We start from the raw sequence: 25,554 nt of genomic DNA on the forward strand, positions 1-25,554 counted from the left end.
TTTTCATCTTAAAGTATGAAAGATATTGACAACATAGACAAAAAAAGGATGAACCTTTTATTTAACTAGGCAAGTCAGTTAAGAACAAATTCTTATTGACAATGACGGCCTACCAAAAGGTAAAAGGCCTCCTGCGGGGACTGGGCCTGGGATTAAAAATGAATATAGGACACAACACACATCACGACAAGAGAGACACCACAACACTACATAAAGAGAGACCTAAGACAACAACATAGCATGGCAGCAACACATGACAACATAGCAGCAGCACAACATGGTAGCAGCACAAAACATTTAAAGTGTTTTTTTGCAGCTAGTTCCAGTCGCTAGCTGCAGCAAACTGAAAAGAGGAGTGACCCAGGGATGTGTGTACTTTGGGGACCTTTAACAGAATGTGAGTGTTGTATGTGGAGGATGAGGGCTGCAGTGGAGGATGAGGGCTGCAGTAGGTACCTCAGATAGGGGGGAGTGAGGATCAACCAGTGGGTCTTGCGACGGTATAGAGTATAGAGTGCAGTGATGTGTCCTATAAGGAGCATTGGTGGCAAACCGAATGTCCAAATGGTAAAGAGCATCTAGCCGCTCGAGAACTCATACCTGCAGACCTATAAATTACGTACGTATACGTAATCAAGCATGGGTAGGATAGTCATCTGAATCAGGGTTAGTTTGGCAGCTGGGGTTAAAGAGAAGCGATTACAATAGAGGAAACTAGGTCTAGATTTAACCTTAGCCTGCAGCTTTGATATGTGCTGAGAGAAGGACAGTGTACCATCTAGTCATACTCCCAAGTACTTGTATGAGGTGACTACCTCAAGCTCTAAACCCTCAGAGGTAGTAACCACACCGGTGGGGAGAGGGGCATTCTTCTTACCAAACCACATGACCTTTGTTTTGGAGGTGTTCAGGACAAGGTTAAGGGCAGAGAGCTTGTTGGACACAAAGAAAGCTTTGTTGTAGAGCATTTAACACAAAATGCAGGGAGGGGCCAGGTGAGTATAAGACTGTATCATCTGCATATAAATGGATGAGAAAGCTTCCTACTGCCTGAGCTATGTTGTTGATGTAAATTGTGAAGAGTGTGGGGCCTAGGATCGAGCCTTGGGGTACTCCCTTGGTGACAGGCAGTGGCTGAGACAGCACATGTTCTGACTTTATACATTGCACTCTTTGAGAGAGGTAATTAGCAAACCAGGCCAAAGACCCCTCAGAGACATCAATATTCCTTAGCCAGCCCACAAGAATGGAATGGTCTTCCATATAAAAAGCTTTGGCCAAATCAATAAAAATAGAGCACAACACTGCTTAGAATCAAAAGCAATGTTGACATAATTTAGGAGCTATAAGGTTTCAGTGACACATCCATAACCTGAGCGGAAACCAGATTGCATACCAGAGAGAATACTATAGACATCAAGAAAGCCAGTCAGTTGATTATTGACAAAGGACGCACTGAGGCTGCCTTCCAAGCAATGGGAACCTCCCCAGAGAGGAAAGACAGGTTAAAAAGGTCAGAGATAGGCTTGGCGATGATAGGGGCAGCAAACTTAAAGAAGAAAGGATCTAAACCATCTGACCCAGATGTTTTTTGGGGGTTAAGTTTAAGGAGCTCCTTTAGCACCTCAGACTAAGTGAATGCCTGCAGAGAGAAGCTTTGTAGCGGGGCAGGGGAAAAAGAGGTAGTCGCATTAGAAGGGGTGGGAGATGAGGAAATGTTGGACGGCAATGAGGCTGAGTCAAATAGGAATCCTGACTTAATGACGTGGTGATTTAAAGAGCTCAGCCATGTGCTCCTTGTCAGTAACAACCACATCATCAACATTAAGGGACATGGGCAGCTGTGAGGAAGAGGGTTTATTCTCCAGGTCTTTAACCGTTTTCCAGAACTTCTTGGGGTTAACCTCTACAGGATCAGTGTTCCCCCACGGGACGGTTGTGCTAACGTAGGCTAATATGATTAGCATGAGGTTGTAAGTAACAAGAACATTTCCCAGGACATAGACATATCTGATATGGACAGAAAGCTTAAATTCTTGTTAATCTAACTACAAAAAGCATTGCCCAATTTACAGTAGCTATTACAGTGAAATAATACCATTATATTGTTTGAGGAGAGTGCACAGTTATGAACTTGAAAATGTATCAATAAACCAATTAGGCACATTTGGGCAGACTTGGTACAACATTTTAAACAGAAATGCAATGCTTCATTGGATCAGTCTAAAACTTTGCACATACACTGCTGCCATCTAGAGGCCAAAACCAAAATTGTGCCTAACCTGGAATAATACATTGACCTTTCTCTTGCATTTCTTTTCAAATTGTATCAAGAATATGCATACCCTTGCTTCAGGTCCTGAGCTACAGGCAGTTAGATTTGGATATGTCATTTTAGGTGAAAAATGAAAAAAAGGATCTGATCCTTAATATCTGTAGAAATATAGCTCTACATAAGAGATCAAACAAGGTGTCAATACAAAGGATGATCAATGGGGCAGCAGGTAGCCTAGTGGTTAGAGCATTGGACTAGTAACCGAAAGGTTGCAAGATCGAATCCCCGAGCTGACAAGGTGAAAATCTGTCGTTCTGCCCCTGAACAAGGCAGTTAACCCACTGTTTCTAGGCCGTCATTGAAAATAAGAATTTGTTCTTAACTGACTTGCCTAGTTAAATAAAGGTAAAAAAAAAATAATTAAAATGACACTGGACTGGAGCATGGCTTTACAAATATCATTGCTTCAATTGTAAATTACCTCAATAAGAAACAATATTGTTGCTTTGAAGACATCATTCCCGTAATCTCCAAAATACAACAACTTTGTTTGGACGTTGTAAAGGACCATTCACCGAAACTGAAGAAATATATTGTAACTAACTAACTCCTTTTGCATGTGGAAAAAAACAGTGGACAGAGACTTGCTAGCTAGGTTAGCTAGCTAGCTGGGATTTTCTACATGGTATCTGCCTCCTGAACAAAGCTTCTCCCAAGCGGGTGTAACACCTACTCCCGTTGCCTGCTGCACTGCTGCTTGGATTCCACCTGGCGATCTGTTCACCGTCTGCCTTGGCTTGTCTGGTACAGGTACCCCCCCCACACTCCCCCCCCCCCCCCCCCCCCCCCCCCCCTTTTCCGAGCTTTCGCTTGCCTCCAGCACACACACACTTACACACACACACCGCAGACCTTGGACTGATCAGAATTTTAGGTAGGCTAATTAACTTGAAGCTTATTATGTGAGCTTACTCAGAAATGCTTGAATTAACTAGTATAGGCCTACTATTTATTTTAATCGCATACCTTTATAGTCTACTGGACTCAGAGAGCTACTCTCGCAAGTTAACTTGTTGGGGCGAGTGACTCTTTGAACTTACAATGGCTAGCCCCAAGTCGTTATATTTTTTCTTGTGTTTTATGCTATTTGCCTCATGACTCCTGTGTGCCTTGTTGACTATGAACGTTCTTGTTTACCCAACCGTGGGACAGACGGTTTGGTCCCATCCTCGGGACTCTGACTCTATTGGTTACACGGCCTCCCATCCTATTCTAACCACCTCCTGCCGGCTTTGTATTCATGTTACCTGATGAAATTTCTGTACAATATTATCTTGTTTCCATCTGATGCACATTCAAATGTCATTAAAAAACACAGCAGTGCTCTCCTTGTCCTCTGCCGTGGCCTGATTGCATTACTGCTGATGATATCTTCAAATGTGCATATACACCCTGGCCCCAATTCTGACTTGTGCTCTGATATGTGTTTCACAGATTTCTGCTCTCGTAAAAGCCTGAGTTTTCTGCACGTTAACACTAGAAGCTTATTACCTAAAATGTATCAATTGAAAGTGTGGGTTCACAGCTCCAATCCAGATGTGTTGGTCATTACTGAGACGTGGTTAAGGAAGAGTGTTTTGAACACTGATGTTAACCTTTCTGGTTATAACCTTTTTCGGCAAGAGCAATCATCCAAAGGTGGTGGAGTGGCAAACTTTACCAAGGAACACCTTCAGTGCTCGGTTGTCTCTGCCAAGTCTGTCCCCAAACAATTTAATTTGCTGGTTTTAAGCATTAAACTTTCAAATAGCTTTTTGTTGGCTGGGTGTTATCATCCACCATCATCACTGGCCTGTACCCTAAATTCTCTCCTGGCCCCTTACACTAAGTCTGAATTTGTCCTGCTAGGTGACCTAAACTGGGACATGCTTAAACCCCCTGACCAAGTCCTAAAGCAATGGGACTCCCTAAAATTGTCTCTGATTATTACCAATCCCACAAGGTATGACTCCAAACACCCAGAAAAGGCTACTCTCCTTGACGTTATCCTCACAAATAATCCTGATAGGTATCAGTCTGGTGTTTTCTGTAATGACCTTCGTGATCACTGTTTTACAGCCTGTGTTTGTAATGGCTGCTCAGTGAAACGACCTGTCCTGATTTGTCATAGACGCTTGTTAAAAAACTTTAATGAGCAAGCCTTCCTTCATGACCTGGCCTCTGTAAATTGGTATAGAAGCTTGATCCCCTCTGTCGAAGACGCTTGGACCTTCTTTTTTGCTATTTTCAGTGGTATTGTTAACAAACACGCCCCCATAAAGAAAATTATAATTAAAAACAGGTTCAGCCCCTGGTTCGACTGCTCGGCACACGCATACTCAGGCTGACTGGCTATCGTTCAGGCAAATGAGAAATAAGTGCACTCAGGCTACCCGGAAGGCCAAAGTTAGTTACTTAAAGGAGCAGTTCTCTCTCTCTGTGGGTCTAAACCTTTATTAATGTAGAAACCCTGTCTGTCTTTCTCTATCCCACAGCGGAGCCCTTGGTGCAGGTGGACGGCAAGCCCAGCTGCTGCTTCTTTAAGTTCAGCCCCAAACTGATGTTCACCAAGGTGCTGAAGGCTCAGCTGTGGGTGTACCTTCGGCCACTGCAGCAGACTTCCACCGTCTACCTGCAGATCCTCAGGCTGAAGCCTGTCACGGAGCAGGGCAGCCGCCACATCCGCATCCGCTCATTGAAGATCGAGCTCAATTCACGTGTGGGCCACTGGCAAAGTATCGACTTCAAGCACGTGCTGCAGAACTGGTTCAAGCAGCCGCACACCAACTGGGGAATCGACATCAATGCCTTCGACGAGAGCGGCAACGACCTGGCAGTGACCTCGCTGAGACCAGGGGAGGAAGGGCTGGTAAGGACCCTCAGACCTGTCGCAGCCTTACACACTGACACTTTGTCAATGAATCTGTCCTCGATTCCTGGCATCCTCTCTCCACACCTCCTATTCAAAATGCATTGGAGATGTAGGTCCAAAGGGAGGGACCTTGGACCTTCTCCTCCAATACGGTTGAGAATTATGCAGGGAGATAGGATGCAAGGAATTGAGGAAAGTCCACTTGAGATACAGTTGAAGTTGGAAGTTTACATACACCTTAGCCAAATACATTTAAACTCAATTTTTCAAAATTCCTGACATTTAATCCTAGTAAAAATTCCCTGTCTTAGGTCAGTTAGGATCACCACTTTATTTTAAGAACGTGAAATGTCAGAATAATAGTAGAGAGAATTATTTATTTCATCTTATTTAGTTCATCACATTCCCAGTGGGTCAGAAGTTTACATACACTCAATTAGTATTTGGTAGCATTGCCTATAAATTGTTTAACTTGGGTCAAATGTTTCGGGTAGCCTTCCACAAGCTTCCCACAATAAGTTGGGTGAATTTTGGCCCATTCCTCCTGACAGAGCTGGTGTAACTGAGTCAGGTTTGTAGGCCTCCTTGCTCGCACACGCTTTGTCAGTTCTGCCCACAAATTTTCTATGGGATTGAGGTCAGGGCTTTGTGATGGCCACTCAAATACTTTGACTTTGTTGTCCTTAAGCCATTTTGCCAGAACTTTGTAAGTATGCTTGGGTTATTGTCCATTTGGAAGACCCATTTAACTTCCTGACTGATGTCTTGAGATGTTGCTTCAATATATCCACATAATTGTCCTCCCTCATGATGCCATCTATTTAGTGAAGTGCACCAGTCCCTCCTGCAGCAAGCACCCCCACAACATGATGCAGCCACCCCCGTGCTTCACGGTTGGGATGGTGTTATCCGGCTTGCAAGCCTCCCCCTTTTTCCTCCAAACATAACGATGGTCATTATGGCCAAACAGTTCTATTTGTGTTTCATCAGACCAGAGGACATTTCTCCAAAAAGTACAATCTTTGTCCCCATGTGCAGTTGCAAACCGTAGTCTGGCTTTTTTATGGCGGTTTTGGAGCAGTGGCTTCTTCCTTGCTGAGCGTATGTCAATTATAGGACTCGTTTTACTGTGGATCTAGATACATTTGTACCTGTTTCCTCCAGCATCTTCACAAGGTCCTTTTGCTGTTGTTCTGGGATTGATTTGCAATTTTCGCAAGTATGTTTATCTCTAGGAGACAGAACGCGTCTCCTTCCTGAGTGGTATGACGTCTGCGTGGTCCCATGGTGTTTATACTTGCATACTATTGTTTGTACAGATGAACGTGGTACCTTCAGGCGTTTGGAAATTGCTCCCAAGGATGAACCAGACTTGTGGAGGTCTACAATTCTTTTTCTGAGGTCTTGGCTGATTTCTTTAGATTTTCCCATGATGCCAAGCAAAGAGGCACTGAGTTTGAAGGTAGGCCTTGAAATACATCCACAGGTACACCTCCAATTGACTCAAATGTCAATTAGCCTATCAGAAGCTTCTAAAGCCATGACATCATTTTCTGGAATTTTCCAAGCTGTTTAAAGGCACAGTCAATTTAGTGCATGTAAACTTCTGACCCACTGGAATTGTGATACAGTGAAATAATCTGCCTGTAAACAATTGTTGGAAAAATTACTTGTGTCATGCACAAAGTAGATGTCCTAACCGATTTGCCAAAACTATGGTTTGTTAACAAGAAATTTGTGGAGTGGTTGAAAAACGAGTTTTAATGACTCCAACCTAAGTGTATGTTAACTTCCGACTTCAACTGTAGTTATTGACGTTTGTATTTATTAGGGATCCCCATTAGCTGCTACTCTTCCTGGGGTCCAAAAACATTAAGGCACTTACATCACACATAAAACAAAAGATAACAGTACATCATATAACATTATTACACCACTACATATCTACAATAAAGTGTATAATACCACCATACAATATTTCAATGTACGTGTGTGCTAGCTTATGTATGCGTGTGTTTGTACCTGTGTGTGTCTCTTCACAGTCCCCACTGTTCCATTTTTATCTGTTTTTACCTGATGTGGAATAGAGTTCCATGTAGTCATGGCTCTATGTAGTACTGTGCACCTCCCATAATCTGTTCTGGACTTGGGGATTGTGAGGAGACATGTCTGGCATGTCTTGTGGGGTACGCATGGGTGTCTGAGCTGTGTGCTATTATTTTAAACAGAAAGCTCAGTGCATTCAGCTTGTCAACACTTCTTACAAAACAAGTAGTGATGAAGTCAATCTCTCCACTTTGAGCCATGAGAGATTGACATGCATGTCTTAATGTTAGCTCCCTGTTTACATTTAAGGGCCAGCCGTGCTACCCTATTCTGTGCCAAGTGTAAGCCAATTCACCATCCCTCTTTGTGGTGAACAGACATTTTAGCTACTGTTGTATTAACATGGTTTGACCATGACAATCCAGGGTTACTCCAAGCAGTTTAGTCACCTCAACTTGCTAAATTTCCACATTCATTACAAGATTTAGTTGAGGTTTAGGGAAATATTTTGTCCCAAATACAATGCTTTTAGTTTTTGAAATTCCTCAAAGCGAGTGGCATGTCATTAAAGATTGAAAAAAGGGGCCTAAACAGCTGCCCTGGGGAATTCCTGATTCGACCTGGATTATGTTGGTGAGGCTTCCGTTAAATAACAACCTCTGTGTTCTGTTAGACAGGTAACTCTTTATCCACAATATAGTGGATGGGTGTAAAGCCATAACATACGTTTTTCCAGCAGCAGACTGATGTCAAAAGCCGCACTGAAGTCTAAAAAGACAGCTCCCACAATCTTTATCATCAATTTCTCTCAGCCAATTATCAGTGTAAGTGCTGTGCTTGTTGAATGTCCTTCCCAAAAGTTTACTAAGGGTTGGTAACCAGTTGATTGGATGGCTATTTAAAGTCAGTAAAGGGGCTTTACTATTCTTAGGTAGCATAATTACTTTTGCTTCATTCCAGGCCTGAGGGCACACACTTTCTAGTAGGCTTAAATTGAAGATATGGCAAGTATGAGTTGCAATATCGTACGCTATTATCCGCATTAATTTTCCATCCAAGTTGTCAGACCCTGGTGGCTTGTCATGGTTGATAGACAATTTTTCACCTCTTCCACACAGAATTCAAAATTACAATGCTGGCCTTTCATAATATGGTCAGTTATGCTTGGATGTATAGTGTGCGTTTGTTGCTGGCATGTCATGCCTAAGTTTGCAAATATTTGTTTATTACTTTTACCCCTTTTCTCAATTTCGTGGTATCCAATTGATAGTCTTGTCTCATCGCTTCAACTCCCCTACGGACTTGGGAGAGGCGAAGGTCGAGAGCCATGCGTCCTCTGAAACACGACCCTGCGATGCCGCGCTACTTTTGACACAAGCTGACACGGAAGCCAGCCGCACCAATGTGTCAGTGGATACACTATCCAACTGACGACAGAGTTTAGCTTGCAGGTGCCTGGCTCGCCACAAGGAGTTGCTGGAGTACGATGAGACATGGAAATCCCGGCCGGCCAAACCCTCCCCTAACCCGGACGATGCTGGACCAATTGTGCACCACTTCATGGGTCTCCTGGAACCAGAGGCTATAGTGACACCTCAGCACTGCTGCAGTGCCTTAGACCGCTGCCCCACTCAGGAGTGGAAGTTTGCTAATCTTGCCAATGAAAAAAAATCATTAAAGTAGTTGGCAATATCAGTGGGTTGTGTGATGGATGAGCCATCTAATACAATGAATGATGCAGCTGAATTTGCCTTTTTGCCCAAAATGTAGTTGAAGGTGCTCCAAAGCTTTTTACTATAATTTGTTTCATAGTATAGTTTTTTAAATTCAGTGTAGTCACACGATTTCTCAATTTGCAGTATGTTTTCCCAATCGGTTGTGCAGCCAGACTTATTCCATTCCTTTTGCCTCTTCCCTTTCAACTATACAATTTCTCAATTCCTCATAAATCCAAGGGGATTAAAGAGTTCGCAGTAATTTTCTTAAATGGGTGCATGCTTATTAGTAACTGGAATAAGCAATTTCATAAGTGTCAAGTGCAGCATCTGGTTGTGCCTCATGACACCACAGATCAGAAAATATTCTTTACATCAACATAGGAATCACTACAAAATGTATTGAATTTCCTCTTATACACTATCTTTCAGGTATGAAGGGACTCTAAGTGAGTTTCAGAAATAGAATATTAATGTAATCTTTTACGAGCAAGTTATTGATTTCATGAAACTTGTTTTTTAGGCTACATCTGTTAATGTGGGCTATTTTTAGAACTTTTCTGGGATGCTTGTTTTTATTGCTTTACTGGGAAGCTTATCAGAAGTAGACATGACAATGTTATTTATATTCGAGCTGATAGTGCAGGGTGAGCTGCACACAGTGGACTTCCTAGTAGGGCACACCGCGTCCATGGTATTAGTAAAACTCTGGTTTATAGGCACATGATTACTGCATACAATAACTGTAGGATCAACAGAGGCATTCAGGGCAGTTAGAGGGACATAAATTAAGTTACTTACATTGTGTCTGCCAACACCCCTGGGACAATGTACATTAGCAGCAGCACTACAACAACTTAGCGACACAATGGTAGGGATCATCTGAGCTGGGCTTGGGTCATTTGTCTCAACGCAGCCTTGAAATGTGTGGACAGAAGCCAAGATGATTTGGATGGACTCCGTCATTCCTGTAGAGCATCTTCTGTTTTCAGAAACTGTCAAAGTTATCTATGAAAGTGATTCCAACAGAGCTAGCGTAATCTTTTAGCCAGGTGTGTAATGCCAGTAGCCAGTAAATATTTCACACCCACGGCCCAACGATGGTACCGGACCTGAAATAATTGGCCGCTTTTTAAAAATCTTTCACTGCTAGAATCAGTTCTTTAAAATCAATTTTCAGCAGTTCCGAGCTAGCCCTCCTAATATCATTTGACCCCACATAGACTACGACAGCATCAGATCCCGGCATCTGTCGTAGAATGGTCGAAAGCAGCCTTGTAATATCCTGTACTCGTGCTCTAGGATAGCACAGGATTTTTGCCCCGGGAACCATGATGTTTCTTACCATAGAACTGCCAATGATGACAGCTGGTGCAATGGCTGAGGAGGTCCAGCCGTTGTTTCGCCTCAAGTGGTTTCGAAAACCCCTCGAGGACCGAAGGGCGGTGGGGCCAGATGGACCCGAGCCAGCTGTAGTATCCACCATGGATGATGAATTGGCCGGAGTCTTGGACAGCCTCACGGTCTGATGAGGGTGAAAGCTCTGAGGATCTGAACCCAAGGTAGAAGCCACCGGAGAGGGAAACAGAACAGAGGACGAAGGCACAGGTACCTCTGGATACGATCTCGAATCGGAAGCCCCCAGAGAAGAAGGTGCCGGAACCTCTGGATCCAGGGCGGCGAAGCTATTTCTGATCTGTGTCCGGTCCGAGCTTAACAACTCCAAGGAGGCCCCCGTTGCCAGAGAACGCTGTTTTCGACTTCCACGGCAAGTGACATATTTCCATGGCAGATTGGTAGGATCGAGAACAGGAACATCCACCAAGTCATCAAGGAACATCCTACTAGCTCCATTCTCCAGGGCAGGGGGGGACCCCTTCGGGGAGGGATCCCTGCAGAGTACCGGCCAGTCGGCTGCGGAGATCTGACAACGGTGGCGACACTTCCACCAGGCTAGAGCGGCGTCTGGCTACTGGGGTGGAAAAGAAAGAAAGGTAGGCAGGTGTGGATTCCCCTGTAGCTTGTGTAGGTTAAACAAAATTCACAAAAAGTGACATTAGCTGTTGAAGATTATCTCATAGAACTAAACGTATAAAAAAGCCCATGTTTACCACGGACCTTATTTTCGGCGTTTATCAAATAACCCTACAAAAATTACATGAATTTCCCCATAGGCTTTGTTCAACGAACCATGGCAGAGTTAGTGCCTACAAAAAGACACCATTACGATTGCTCTCTATAATAGCCAATCCTTTTATCAATGCAAAAACATATTTATTTTTTTATCTGATGTGCATTATGCATCTGAAGTCAGCTTTACTATTCATAAACTGTCCGTACTGTCTATATGTCTGAATGGACTTACTTCCATTCAGCCACAAGAGCATTAGTGAGGTCGGGCACTGATGGTGGGCGATTAGGCCTGGCTTGCAGTCGACGTTCCAATTCATCACAAAGGTGTTCGATGGAGTTGAGGTCAGGGCTCTGTGCAGGCCAGTCAAGTTCTTCCACACCGATCGACAAACCATTTCTGTATGGACCTCGGTTTGTGCACAGGGGCATTGTCATGCTGAAACAGGAAACGGCCTTCCCCAAACTGTTGCCACAAAGTTGGAAGCACAGAATCGTCTAGAATGACATTTTATGCTGTAGCGTTAAGATTTCCCTTCACTGGAACTAAGGGGTCTAGCCCGAACCATGAAAAACAGCCCCAGACCATTATTCCTCCTCCACCAAACTTTACAGTTGGCACTATGCATTGGGGCAGGTAGCATTCTCAGATTCTTCCATTGGACTGCCAGATGGTGAAGTGTGATTTATCACTCCAGAGAACACGTTTCCACTGCTCCATTGGACGCAAGCTTTACACCACTCCAGCCAACGCTTGGCGTTGCGCATGGTGATCTTAGGCTGTGTGTGACTGCTCCGCAATGGAAACCCATTTCATGAAGCTCCTGATGAACAGTTCTTGTGCTGACATTGCTTCCAGAGGCAGTTTGGAACTCGATAGTGAGTGTTGCAACCGAGGACAGACAATTTTTACATGCTACACGCTTCAGTAATCGGCGATCCCGTTCTGTGAGCTTGTGTGGCTTACCACTTCGCGAATAAGACGTTGTTGCTCCAAGACGTTTCCACTTCCCAATAACAGCACTTACAGTTGACTGGGGCAGCTCTAGCAGGGCAGAAATTTGACGAACTGACTTGTTGGAAAGTAGTATGACGGTGCCATGTTGAAAGTCACTGAGCTCTTCAGTCTATGGAGATTGAATGGCTGTGTGCACGATTTTATACACCTGTCAGCAACGGGTGTGGCTGAAATAGCCGAATCCACTAATTTGAAGGGGTTTCCACATACTTTTGTATATACACACACACACGTATATATTGCCTTCAGGAAGTATTTAGACCCCATGACATTTTCCACATTTTGTTACGTTACAGCCTTATTCTAAAATGTATTAAATTATACCCCATAATGACAAAGCGAAAACAGGTTTGTTTATTAATTTATTACTAATATACTAATTTATTACAAAAAAAAAAAAAAATACATTTACATAAGTATTCAGACCCTTTACTCAGTACTTTTTTGAAGCACCTTTGGCAGCAAATACAGCATAGTCTTCTTGGGTACGACACTACAATCTTGGCACACCTGTATGTGAGGAGTTTCTCCCATTCCTCTCTGCAGATCCTCTCAAGCGCTGTCAGGTATTTTCAGGTCTCTCCAGAGATGTTCGATCAGGTTCAAGTCCAGGCTCTGACTGGGCCACTCAAGGATATTCAGAGTGTTTCCCATGCTTGTTCAATGAACCATTAACAATTAATGAACATGCACCTGTGGAACGGTCGTTAAGACAATAACAATTAAGGTCACAGTTATGAAAACTTAGGACACTAAAGAGGCCTTTTTACTGACTCTGAAAAACACCAAAAGAAAGATGCCCAGGGTTCCTGCTCATCTGCATGAATGTGCCTTAGGCATGCTGCAAGGAGACATGAGGACTGCAGATGTGGCCAGGGCAATAAATTGCAATGTCCGTACTGTGAGATGCCTAAGACAGTGCTACAGGGAGACAGGACGGATGCTGATCGTCCTCGCAGTGGCAGACCACGTGTAACAACACTTGCACAGGATTGGTACATCCAAACATCACACCTGCGGGACAGGTACAGGATGGCAACAACAACTGCCCGAGTTACACCAGCAACGCACAATCCCTCCATCAGTGCTCAGACTGTCCGCTATAGGCTGAGAGAGGCTGGACTGAGGGCTTGTAGGCCTGTTGTAAGGCAGGTCCTCACCAGACATCACCGGCAACAATGTCGCCTATGGGCACAAACCCACCGTTGCTGGACCAGACAGGACTGGCAAAAAGTGCTCTTCACTGACAAGTCGTGGTTTTCTCTCACCAGGGGTGATGGTTGGATTCGCATTTATTGTCGAAGGACTGCTCGTTACACCGAGGCCTGTACTCTGGAGAAGGATCGATTTGGAGGTTGAGGATCCGTCATGGTCTGGGGCGGTGTGTCACAGCATCATCGGACTGAGCTTGATGTCATTGCAGGCAATCTCAACGCTGTGCATTACAGGGAAGACATCCTCCTCCCTCATGTGGTACCCTTCCTGCAGGCTCACCCTGACATGACCCTCCAGCATGACAATGCCACCAGCCATACTGCTCGTTCTCTGCGTGATTTCCTGCAGGACAGGAATGTCAGTGCTCTGCCACGGCCAGCGAAGAGCCCAGATCTCAATCCAATTGAGCACGTCTGGGACCTGTTGGATCGGAGCGTGAGGGCTAGAGCCATTCCCTCCCAGAAATGGCCGGGAACTTGCAGATGCCATGGTGGAAGAGTGGGGTAACATCTCACAGCAAGAACTGGCAAATCTGGTGCAGTCCATGAGGAGGAGATGCACTGCAGTAGTTAATGTAGCTGGTGGCCACACCAGATACTGACTGTTAGTTTTGATCCCCCCCCCCCTTTGTTCAGGGACACTATTCAATTTCTGTTAGCCACATGTCTGTGGAACTTGTTCAGTTTGTCTCAGTTGTTGAATCTTATGTTCATACAAATATTTACACATGTTAAGTTTGCTGAAAATAAACGCAGTTGACAGTGAGAGGATGTTTCTTTTTTTGCTGAGTTTAGAAATGGTGCCTTTCCAAATCATGTCCAATCAATTGAATTTACCACAGGTGGACTCCAAGTTGTATAAACATCTCAAGGATAATCAATGTAAACAGGATGCACCTGAGATCAATTTTGAGTCTTACAGCAAATACTTATGTAAATAAGGTATTTAATTGGACTATTTGTAATAAATTAGCAAACATTTCTAAACCTGTTTTCACTTTGTCATTATGGGGTATTGTGTGTAGGTTGCTCAGGATTTTTATTTATTGAATCTATTTTAGAATAAGGCTGTAACGTAACAAAATGTGGAAAAAGTCAAGGGGTCTGAATACTTTCCGAATGCACAGAACAAAAATATAAACGCGACAATTTCATTGATTTTACTGAGTTACAGTTCATATGAGGAAATCAGTCAATTGAAATAAATTCATTAGCCGCTAATCTATGGATTTCACATGACTGGGAATACAGATACGCATCTGTTGGTCACAGAAACCTTGAAATGGGGCTCACAATGGGCCTCAGGATCTCATCACGGTACTTTTGTGCGTTCAAATTGCCATCGACAAAATGCAATTGAGTTCGTTGTCTATAGCTTATGCCTGCCCATACCATAACCCCACCATGGGTCACTCTGTTCACAACGTTGACATCAGCAAACCACTCACCCACATGACGCCATACACGTGGTCTGCAGTTGTGACGCCGGTTGGACGTACTGCCAAATTCTCTAAAACGACATTGGAGGCGGCTTATGGTAGAGAAATTAACATTAAATTCTCTGGCAACAGCGCTGGTGGACATTCCTGCAGTCAGCATGTCAATTGCATGTTCCTTCAAAACTTGAAACATCTGTGGCATTGTGTTGTGTGACACAACTGCACATTTTAGAGTGGCCTTTTATTGTCCCCAGCACAAGGTGCACCTGTGTAATGATCATGCTGTTTAGTTCTCTTCTTGATATGCCACACCTGTCAAGTGGATGGATTATCTTGGCAAAGGAGAACTGCTCACTAACAGGGATGTAAACAAATTTGTGCACAAAAATTGAGAAATACACTTTTATTTCAGCTCATGAAACATGGAACCAACACTTTACATGTTGTGTTTATATTTTTGTTCAATGTATACATTCTGGACTCTGACATTGCTCATTCTTTAATTTTGCTGCACCTGTGATTCCATCTTACAAATATGCTTACACGACCAATACAATTCTATTTGATATGAGCTAGCCAATCTCAAACCCAAATTACTACATACAGTATGTCAAGTTTATGCTAGTAATACAAACACATGAACTGTCTGTTACAGGCTTTTGTTTTTCCATTTATTTTTTAGAGGTTGGACATTAGCACGTTAGGACGTAAGGCGCACAGATTGGTGTCACCTCGTTAGTCAGTATGCGTTACATCTGTGCTGAATTGTCCATATCGTTAGTCGGAAGCTGTTTCACTTGTGCTGTCCCAGGTGATATTTAAGAGTGGCTGGCCCAGTGCTCCAGTTGGCTTGAGAGATGTGGAGGGTTAATAATACCATTAGTTGGAGCTCCCTATTTGATTTCTAGAAAAACAATCCTTTATCTGATCTTCCCTGTGTTCGTTTTGCTTCCTGACTAAGTTTGGTGTGGGTTTTTATTTTGTTTGCCTCTTTGTGGGCGCTCATGGTGCGTGTCTTAGATCCCAGTTGTTGTTGCTAGTCAACTTCAGTGGACACCCCCTTGAGTGTCTTTCTGAACCCCTCCTGAAACCTACCTGTTTTGTTTTGGTTGTTAATGAATCTGTGTTAGCTCCCCTTTCAGTTTGAGTGACAATTTTTGATTTCCTTGCTGGGAAACGTAACAAAATGGGGGCTCGTCCAGGATATTGTTTCCCATGAGTATACTAGTCGCTCTAATCACCTACTCTGAAGCTCTGCTGTGTCCAGATATTTAAGTGTTACTGAGGGGTAACCCTGAAGGGTTAAGATTGGTGGAATAATTTTGAAAGTTGCATAAACACACAAGATAATAAAAAAAGAGCCATGGACTTTAAGTTGGAAGTGTTTGTGGAAAACTCTACATGGGAGATGCCTTATAAATGTATGAAGGCAAATCAGCTCGTCATTGCAAAGCATGACATAAAAGTTGCACATGCTGATTCGACAGCAGTAATCAGCTTTGGTGGAGGAGGAAATCTGTCCGGAGAGGGGGGATGATGAAATATGTCCTAAAGATGGTAGAGTACACCCCATAGATGTGCACCTGCGAGAGGTAAAACTAAAAGCAAAATGGGAGCTTGAGAGCTTGAAAATGAAAGCAACTGTGAAGAGATTGGAGCAACATAAATGAGAGCACAAGGAAAGGGAACAGGAATGTGAGCATGCCATTCAACTAAGAGATAGATCTGGAAGCATTTCGAATCCAGGCAGGCCATCCTGCACCCTCAGAGTTTGATCTTGGTCGGAACAGCCGACTTGTACCACATTAGTGAGGTCGGGCACTGATGGTGGGCGATTATGAAAAGGAGGTGGACGTATATTTTACTCTGTTTGAGCGGATTGCCACATCCCTAAAATGTCCGCGAGACATTTAGTCACTGCTCCTCCAAAGTGTTCTTGTGGGAAAAGAAAGTGTACGCCACTTTCTCTTGACCAGAGTTCAGATTTTGACACTTAAAACCTTGATGATTTAAAGACACTCATACTTCTCGAGCAGTTCAAGAATTGCCTTCACGAAAGGGTTGCTACCTACATTTGAGCACAAGGATCTCGCTCTTGAGAAAGCTGCAGTCCTTGCAGATGAGTTGTGTTGACACATAAAACTACCTTGATAAACAAAGCATCCAGTAGTTATACCTACGCAAAACCAGAGAAGTCACCTCCTACCACGAGGTTTCAATCCTTTTTTACAGTGCACAATGATCGGCAGAAAACTGGTTTTTCGTATCCGCCAGTTTGTCATTATTTCCGTGAGAAAGGACACATTGTCCTAAATGAGTGAGGAAAAATAAATGTTTTGTATTTATTATGGATCTCCATTAGCTGCTGCCAAGAGGCTTTACTATTCTTAGATAGCAGTTTTACTTTTGCTTCCTTCCAGGCCAGAGGGCACACACTTTCTAGTAGGCTTAAATTGAAGATATGGCAAGTAGGAGTTGCAATATCGTCCGCTATTATCCTCAGTAATTTTCCATCCAAGTTGTCAGACCCCGGTGACTTGCTGAAGTATCAGACAAAGACAAAACACCCTCCAAAATGAAGGGCTGCCCCACTCCAGCCCATTAAGTCTCTGGTTGGGACTGGTGTATCTCCTTAACAAGATTTTAGATCAGATGTGAAACCCTTTGTTTCAGATGTGTTCTTGTCTCTGTAGAGTGGCAATGCTGTTAAGCAGCCAGTGAAGATACTGTGACAGCCCAGTCCATTTTGGAGGGTGTTTTGCCTTTGTCTGATACTTCAGCAACTGGTTAGAGTGTGTTAGGACAGGGCGTGGAGATTGGTTGCATGGAAGTTCCTTTGTATAATGTGGAACTCAAGTCTGATCTTATTTCTGGTTCCGTTGGAGTGAGGTCTAGCCTACCGGTGAAGGGGTCTCATTCATTTTGAGAAATAATTTGGCTGGAGGGAAGGTCGTGCCAAAACCTGTCGTTTGTAAGGAACACAGAGTAGAGGAACCTAATGGGTTATCAGAAAAGTACCCTAGCATGTTCCCAGCGTGTGCCGTTACACGCGTTATGTCTAAGAAAGTTGCTGGGAGCAAGTTTAGTGTTGAGGAGGTTGTCAACGATCCCACCATGGTTGATCTCTCTGAGACGTTTATGGGTGATCCTGATTTCGGTAAAACTCCTGAGTTGACCTCTCCTTTGAAAACCCCAAAGGTGAGTGAGTTTGTAGGACTGCTGAAGGAAGAGGGTCCCTACAGTTGACACTTATGTCTAGGAAGCAGCTGATTGCTGAACAGAGAAACGCAGTTTCCCTCTCCTCTCTTTTTGCTGAGATACATCCAGAGGAGGAGTTTGATTAAGTTTGTGGGGGTTACTTTGACAGAGATGGTGTTCTAATGAGGAAATGTTCTCGCACCACTTCTGGGCAAAACGATTGGCCCAGTGTACCTCAAATTGTCGTTCCAGTTACGCTTCAACAAGAGATACTGAGGTTGGCTCACAATGGTAGTATGGCAGGTCATCTTGGGGTCAAAAAGACGTATGACCGTATCTTGCGTAACTTCTTCTGGCCTGGTCTAAAACATGATGTGTCTTACTGTAAATCCTGTCACGTTTACCAGCGGATGTGTAAACTGAACCAAACTGCACTGGTTGCACCTTTACAGCCAATTCCTGCTTTTGACAAACATTTCCGCAGGTTTCTGGTGGTCTGTGTTGGTCCTTTGCCCAAAGCCAAGAGTGGTAACCAGTTTCTCTTAACCATCATGTGTGCTGCCAATCGTTTTCCTGAGGCCAATCCACTGAGGAAAATCACGAGGGGAAAGTTACTATGGATATTGCAGGAGTTTCCCCTTGAAATCAGACATGTCTGTGGTAAGGACAACTTCATTGCTGATTGTCTTTCGAGGGTGGGCAGTCATTACGTTTTGTGTTCAGCCAGTGTGTAGCCCTGGCTCACAATTTATTTTGACTGCACGCTTTGCCATTTTGGAGATTCATTTTGTTTTGGTTGGGCTTGCTCCAAGGGGATGAGAGTTATAGAAACGTATGTGATTTTACCTATGTTTCTCAACTTTAGAGTTTTAGGCAGTAAGATTGTAAAAATAAAATGTTTATATAAAATAAGTGGCTGTTTTGTCTTGTATTTAATTGTCCAACAAAAAATATAACAGGGTTTCGTTTTTTCATTTATATTTCGAGGTTGGACATTAGCAAGTGGGGCGCACCGTTTGGTATCACCTTGTTATTCGGAAGCTGTTTCACCTGTGCTGTCCCAGGTGATATTTAAGAGTGGCTGGCCCAGGGCTCCAGTTGGCTTGAGAGATGCGGAGGATTAACGCTTTTAGTTGACTCTCCCTAGTTGATTTCTAGATAAATAATCCTTTATCTGATCTTCCCTGTCTTGTTTTGCTCCACCTTTTGGTTTGCTTCCTGTCTTTAAGTTTGGTGTGGGTTTTATTTAGTTTGCATCTTCTTGGGCAAAGGGGGAACTAACAAAGAGTCACTGACAACAACCAAAATGAAATAGGTGGGGTTTTAGAAAGGTTTCTGAAAGACACTCATGGTGGGTGTCTCAGATCCCAGTTGTTGTTGCTAGTCAACCTTCAGTGGACACCCCTGAGTGTCAATCAGAAACCTTTCTAAAACCCCACCTATTTCATTTTAGTTGTTGTCAGTGACTCTTTGTTAGTTCCCCCTTCAGTTTGAGCGACAATTTTTGGTTTCCTTGCTGTGGAACGTAACACTGTCATGAATGCATATGAAGTGTCATGTGTATGACAGCACTATATAGGCCACATGATTGGCCCCATTAAGCATTATGAAATGGTATCTCACTGGTCATTTCATTTGGGTCAGTTCTTCACAGCACGGCCCAGGGGTTGACTCTGGCCTCTCGGCCAATGAATCCTTGCACAGCAGCAAGCTCTGTTTTCCTTCAGGAGAAGAAAGAAAAGATCAGAGATACAGAGGCCCGTGTACAAAAATAAAACAAAACACAAATCTAAGAACAAGGTTAACCCCCCGATCCTTTGCCCCCCAAAGAAAGCCCTAAGCTGACGTGGGTTGACCCTTCTGGCCTCTCAGTTTATTTCTTCTGTTGAAAGCGTCACAAAAAACTGTGCTCAAGTCCAGCTGGGTTTTCTGTGTGGAGAGATGAGGATTTTGTAAAATAAACATGCTTGTCACGTATACTCCCTCTCCAACTCTCGAGGTCATCAGGCTGCTCATTATTACGCACACAAGTCACCATCGTTATGCGCATCAGCGCCTCATCAGACTCACCTGGACTCAATCACCTGCCTGATTACCTTCCTTATATATGTCACTCCCTTTGGTTCTTTCCCTAGGCGTTATTGTTTCTGTTCTGTTTCATGTCTGTACGCTACTCGTGTTTCTTGTTTTGTTCCTTGTGTTATTTATTATTAAAGTCACTCCCTGAACTTGCTTCCTGGCTCCCAGCGTACACATTACAGAATAACGCCTCACCAAAGGGGAGCATCGGAGTTTTTTTGTTTTGTTTTCTGTGACTGTAGGTGACGTCGGGTCCGGATGCCGCAACCGGGGATGCCTCAGCTGGCTCGTCATGCTTCCATGCCTCAGCTGGTTCATCAGATTTACAAGACTCGGTTGCCCTGTCAAGCGTCTGTTGCCGTGTTTACTGAGGACGCCTCAGCTAGCTGGTCAGGCTCCCATGCCTTGGCTGGCGTGACCGGCTTCCAAAGACTCAGCCGGCCTCGCCAGGTCCGCTCCTAGTCCCCGGGATCATCTCTCTGGTCGGCGTCCTGCAGCTGGAGCCATGCGTCAGGGAGGGGGTACTGTCACGTATACTCCCTCTCCGACGCTCCAGGTCATCAGGCTGCTCATTATTACGCACACCTGTCACCATCGTTATGTGCATCAGCGCCTCATCAGACTCACCTGGACTCAATCACCTGGCTGAATAGAGGAAGATGATCATCTACGGCAAGATCCCTGGTATGGTGGTAGACAGGTGTGGCTGCTCTTAGGCCCAATGGAAGTCATGCACACCCAACTCTGCATTATTTCCACCCAGAACCCTGACTGAGACCTCCTCTGGCAGCAGACTTTATTCCCCCCTCTCACTCCGCCACAAAACATCCCACTGGACCTCCATTCTCTTAGTTATTCATTTTAGTCAAACATGTAAAAAGGTAATATGAAATGAAGATAGGAGTGAGGCTGAGTGGTAGAAATATATACACTGCTCAAAAAAATAAAGGGAACACTTAAACAACACAATGTAACTCCAAGTCAATCACACTTCTGTGAAATCAAACTGTCCACTTAGGAAGCAACACTGATTGACAATAAATTTCACATGCTGTTGTGCAAATGGAATAGCCAACAGGTGGAAATTATAGGCAATTAGCAAGACACCCCCAATAAAGGAGTGGTTCTGCAGGTGGTGACCACAGACCACTTCTCAGTTCCTATGCTTCCTGGCTGATGTTTTGGTCACTTTTGAATGCTGGCGGTGCTTTCACTCTAGTGGTAGCATGAGACTACAACCCACACAAGTGGCTCAGGTAGTGCAGCTCATCCAGGATGGCACATCAATGCGAGCTGTGGCAAGAAGGTTTGCTGTGTCTGTCAGCGTAGTGTCCAGAGCATGGAGGCGCTACCAGGAGACAGGCCAGTACATCAGGAGACGTGGAGGAGGCCGTAGGAGGGCAACAACCCAGCAGCAGGACCGCTACCTCCGCCTTTGTGCAAGGAGGAGCACTGCCAGAGCCCTGCAAAATGACCTCCAGCAGGCCACAAATGTGCATGTGTCTGCTCAAACGGTCAGAAACAGACTCCATGAGGGTGGTATGAGGGCCCGACGTCCACAGGTGGGGGTTGTGCTTACAGCCCAACACCGTGCAGGACGTTTGGCATTTGCCAGAGAACACCAAGATTGGCAAATTCGCCACTGGCGCCCTGTGCTCTTCACAGATGAAAGCAGGTTCACACTGAGCACATGTGACAGAGTCTGGAGACGCCGTGGAGAACGTTCTGCTGCCTGCAACATCCTCCAGCATGACCGGTTTGGCGGTGGGTCAGTCATGGTGTGGGGTGGCATTTCTTTGGGGGGCCGCACAGCCCTCCATGTGCTCGCCAGAGGTAGCCTGACTGCCATTAGGTACCGAGATGAGATCCTCAGACCCCTTGTGAGACCATATGCTGGTGCGGTTGGCCCTGGGTTCCTCCTAATGCAAGACAATGCTAGACCTCATGTGGCTGGAGTGTGTCAGCAGTTCCTGCAAGAGGAAGGCATTGATGCTATGGACTGGCCCGCCCGTTCCCCAGACCTGAATCCAATTGAGCTCATCTGGGACCTCATGTCTCGCTCCATCCACCAACGCCACGTTGCACCACAGACTGTCCAGGAGTTGGCGGATGTTTTAGTCCAGGTCTGGGAGGAGATCCCTCAGGAGACCATCCGCCACCTCTTCAGGAGCATGCCCAGGCGTTGTAGGGAGGTCATACAGGCACGTGGAGGCCACACACACTACTGAGCCTCATTTTGACTTGTTTTAAGGACATTACATCAAAGTTGGATCAGCCTGTAGTGTGGTTTTCCACTTTAATTTTGAGTGTGACTCCAAATCCAGACCTCCATGGGTTGATAAATTTGATTTCCATTGATAATTTTTGTGTGATTTTGTTGTCAGCACATTCAACTATGTAAAGAAGGAAGTATTTAATAAGAATATTGCATTCATTCAGATCTAGGATGTGTTATTTTAGTGTTCCCTTTATTTTTTTGAGCAGTGTATATTGACGATTATGAAGGGGGTGTATCTGTGGAGCATCTTAAAAAATTGATGGTAAACCTTCCCTACATATGTCACTCCCTCTTGGTTCTTTCCCTAGGATTTATTGTTTCTGTTCTGTTGTTTCATGTCTGTACGCGTGTTTCTTGTTTTGTTCCTTGTGTTATTTATTATTAAAGTCACTCCCTGAACTTGCTTCCCGGCTCCCAGCGTACACGTTACAATGCTGGAGTAAAATATTCACTGCTCTTGCAGTGCATAAGGGTCAAGGTTATGGTAACCTGCGGATCACCTCAGAGGTCATAGATCAAGCTAACCGTATAGAATGTTGGCATTTCCATTGATGTTAAAAAGGTCAGCTTTGCATCAACTGATACTACTCACATCTTCCTCTCAGTACTCTGTGTCTTTGAAACCAAAGTTAGTAAGGGGTATTTAGAGGAGTGCATCTTTATTTTCTTCCCTCCAGTGATGTTAATTGGTCCCAGTACCCCAAGATTCTTCTTAGAAGCGTTACTCGCCTCACTGTTTGAGTTCTCTTTTAATCACCTCCATTCTCCTCCTGTTCCCCCTCTCCCCCCTCCCCTGACTCCAGCAGCCGTTCCTGGAGGTTAAGGTTCTTGAGACGACCAAACGTTCCCGACGTAACCTGGGACTGGACTGTGACGAGCACTCCACCGAGTCCCGCTGCTGCCGCTACCCGCTGACGGTGGACTTTGAGGCCTTTGGCTGGGACTGGATCATTGCTCCCAAGCGCTATAAGGCCAACTACTGCTCGGGCCAGTGTGAATACATGTTCATGCAGAAGTACCCACACACCCACCTGGTACAACATGCCAACCCCAGAGGCTCAGCAGGGCCCTGCTGCACCCCCACCAAGATGTCACCCATCAACATGCTCTATTTCAACGACAAGCAGCAGATCATCCACGGCAAGATCCCTGGTATGGTGGTGGACAGGTGTGGCTGCTCTTAGGCCCAACGGAAGTCATGCACACCCAACTCTGCATTATTTCCACCCAGAACCCTGACTGAGACCTCCTCTGGCAGCAGACTTTATTCCCCCCTCTCACTCCGCCACAAAACATCCCACTGGACCTCCATTCTCTTAGTTATTCATTTTAGTCAAACATGTAATATGAAATGAAGATAGGAGTGAGGCTGAGTGGTAGAAATATATATATATTGACGATTATGAAGGGGGTGTATCTGTGGAGCAGCTTAAGAAATTGATGGTAAATAAGACAACTATGTTTTTGTTAGTTTTGTTTTTTTCTTTGAAAAGATGGTGTCTTTATTGAGATGTCCTGGATAGTGGATCCAGGCTGATGGAGGGAGACATTCCTAAGCAGTTACAGTATATTATAATTTTTCTACAACTTTCACTTTTAGCATCATTACAACAACAAAAAAACGTGTCTACTTTTAGACTAAAAGTTCATGAAATGAATCCAAAATGTTGTTTAAGAAAAGAGTCATTATCTAGAGATTTAGTGTTGAGATCCAAAAGCAAACTGTGTGCCCTCTGTAGATGTAACTAGCACCCCAGTGTGAAATTCTTCAGAATCCAAGAACCATTTCACAGTTACTTTGATCTTATTTTACCTGTAATCTTGTAAAACATTAAAATAAGAAAATAGTTTCACTACCTTAAAGTGAACAGGAAAGGGTTTGTTATACACTTTCTCCCTATGTTTTACTGCAGAAGCTCACATAACAGCTCAGATGACCTCAATATCAACCTGTGCACAAAGTTTAGATGAACTAAGACAAACATTATGTCAAAGTAACTCTTAAAACTTTGTGTGGTCTAGATTAAGAACACACAATAAAAAAATGCAGGTTTTGGCTGGTTAGATCTTTGTATAGATCATATTTTATATGTAATAGACTAAATCCAAGAGCATTTTAAAATCAACAATATGGGAATCATGCAAGGGTGCCAGTTTACACTACTGTAATTGTCAGATTATTTTGTATGGAGTAAATTCAGAGTGAAAGGGAACCCCACAAGTACCTTGACAAATGTGGTCCACATGAATATAGCTTACTTATATACTTTTGTCATTTTCACTCTGCACACTGTGCAATTACCATTCCCACTACTATCCTCCACATTCATTTACACAAACACAATGAGTAGAGGACCAAATGTATTCTGCCAAGTTGCTATGGTGGGAATGTTATGATGGTTGTGGCAAAGAAGACAACCTTGTGTTGGAAAGAAACTAAAATGCTTGATTGATATACACCTTTGTGCTACTAAGGGAAGAAGAGCTAGGTTGTGCATCATAAAAATAAGGAAAACACTGATACAGATGAGAATACAGCTGAAATGCCATTTCTAGTTTAGAGAACATATTTTGATTGAATATCCCAGAGCCCCCATCCCCACCTGTAATATGCAGTAAATATTGGACGTGCTTGAAAGACTGTAGATAAGAAGCTTGAAGTCTGTCTTGTTTCCTGGATGTCAAAGTGAATATATCCCTTTGTTGTAAACGAAAGCACTACGCTGTTGGGAAAAGGAAAAGCCTTCTGACATAAATATATGTATATAATTAAAAGGGGTACAAAAAATCCTTTCTGGGCACTACCTTACCAACAATAAATTTTGCACTATGGGACGTTCATAGCGTGAGGAGTCATGTTGTTGTTTGTGTTTGTATTTTACCTAATCAAGCACGAGCGTTTACAATTGAAAAAAGAACTGTCCAAGCTTCTGGCAATACACCGTGTGGATAAACTAGTCAGCCTCTCACTTCTTTTGTTACCATCACGCTTTCCTGACTTCCTTTTCGTCTGAAGCGGAGGCCTGTCCATATTCTCACGCTCTTCTTACACCCAGAAACCTGGACTGACCAGCGGGCAAAAGGCCTCATCGCCCTCCCGGGGTGATAAGTCATGTGTGTAACAAGTGTCTGGACCGATGAACATAGAACGCTTTAAACTGGAAATGCCCCTCCATCAACTTCAATCAATTTGTTATCAACTTTGACAGACTTTTGTCCTTTTGAATTTGAGCTACTTTTTGTGTTGACTG

At 44.0% G+C, this 25,554-nt stretch overlaps 1 protein-coding gene across 1 annotated transcript in view; it reads left to right on the top strand.

Moving 5' to 3' along the window:
* The window catches only part of LOC120064763 (growth/differentiation factor 11-like), a 46,310-nt gene extending 22,823 nt beyond the window's left edge, over positions 1-23,487 (top strand). Inside the window, 2 exon segments of the mRNA XM_039015371.1 lie at positions 4,810-5,183; positions 23,107-23,487. Coding sequence (XP_038871299.1) covers positions 4,810-5,183; positions 23,107-23,487 — 755 coding nt within the window.
* The last annotated feature ends 2,067 nt before the right edge of the window (positions 23,488-25,554 follow it).

This window comes from Salvelinus namaycush, chromosome 20 (assembly GCF_016432855.1).
Source record: "Salvelinus namaycush isolate Seneca chromosome 20, SaNama_1.0, whole genome shotgun sequence".
Lineage (NCBI taxonomy): Eukaryota > Metazoa > Chordata > Actinopteri > Salmoniformes > Salmonidae > Salvelinus > Salvelinus namaycush.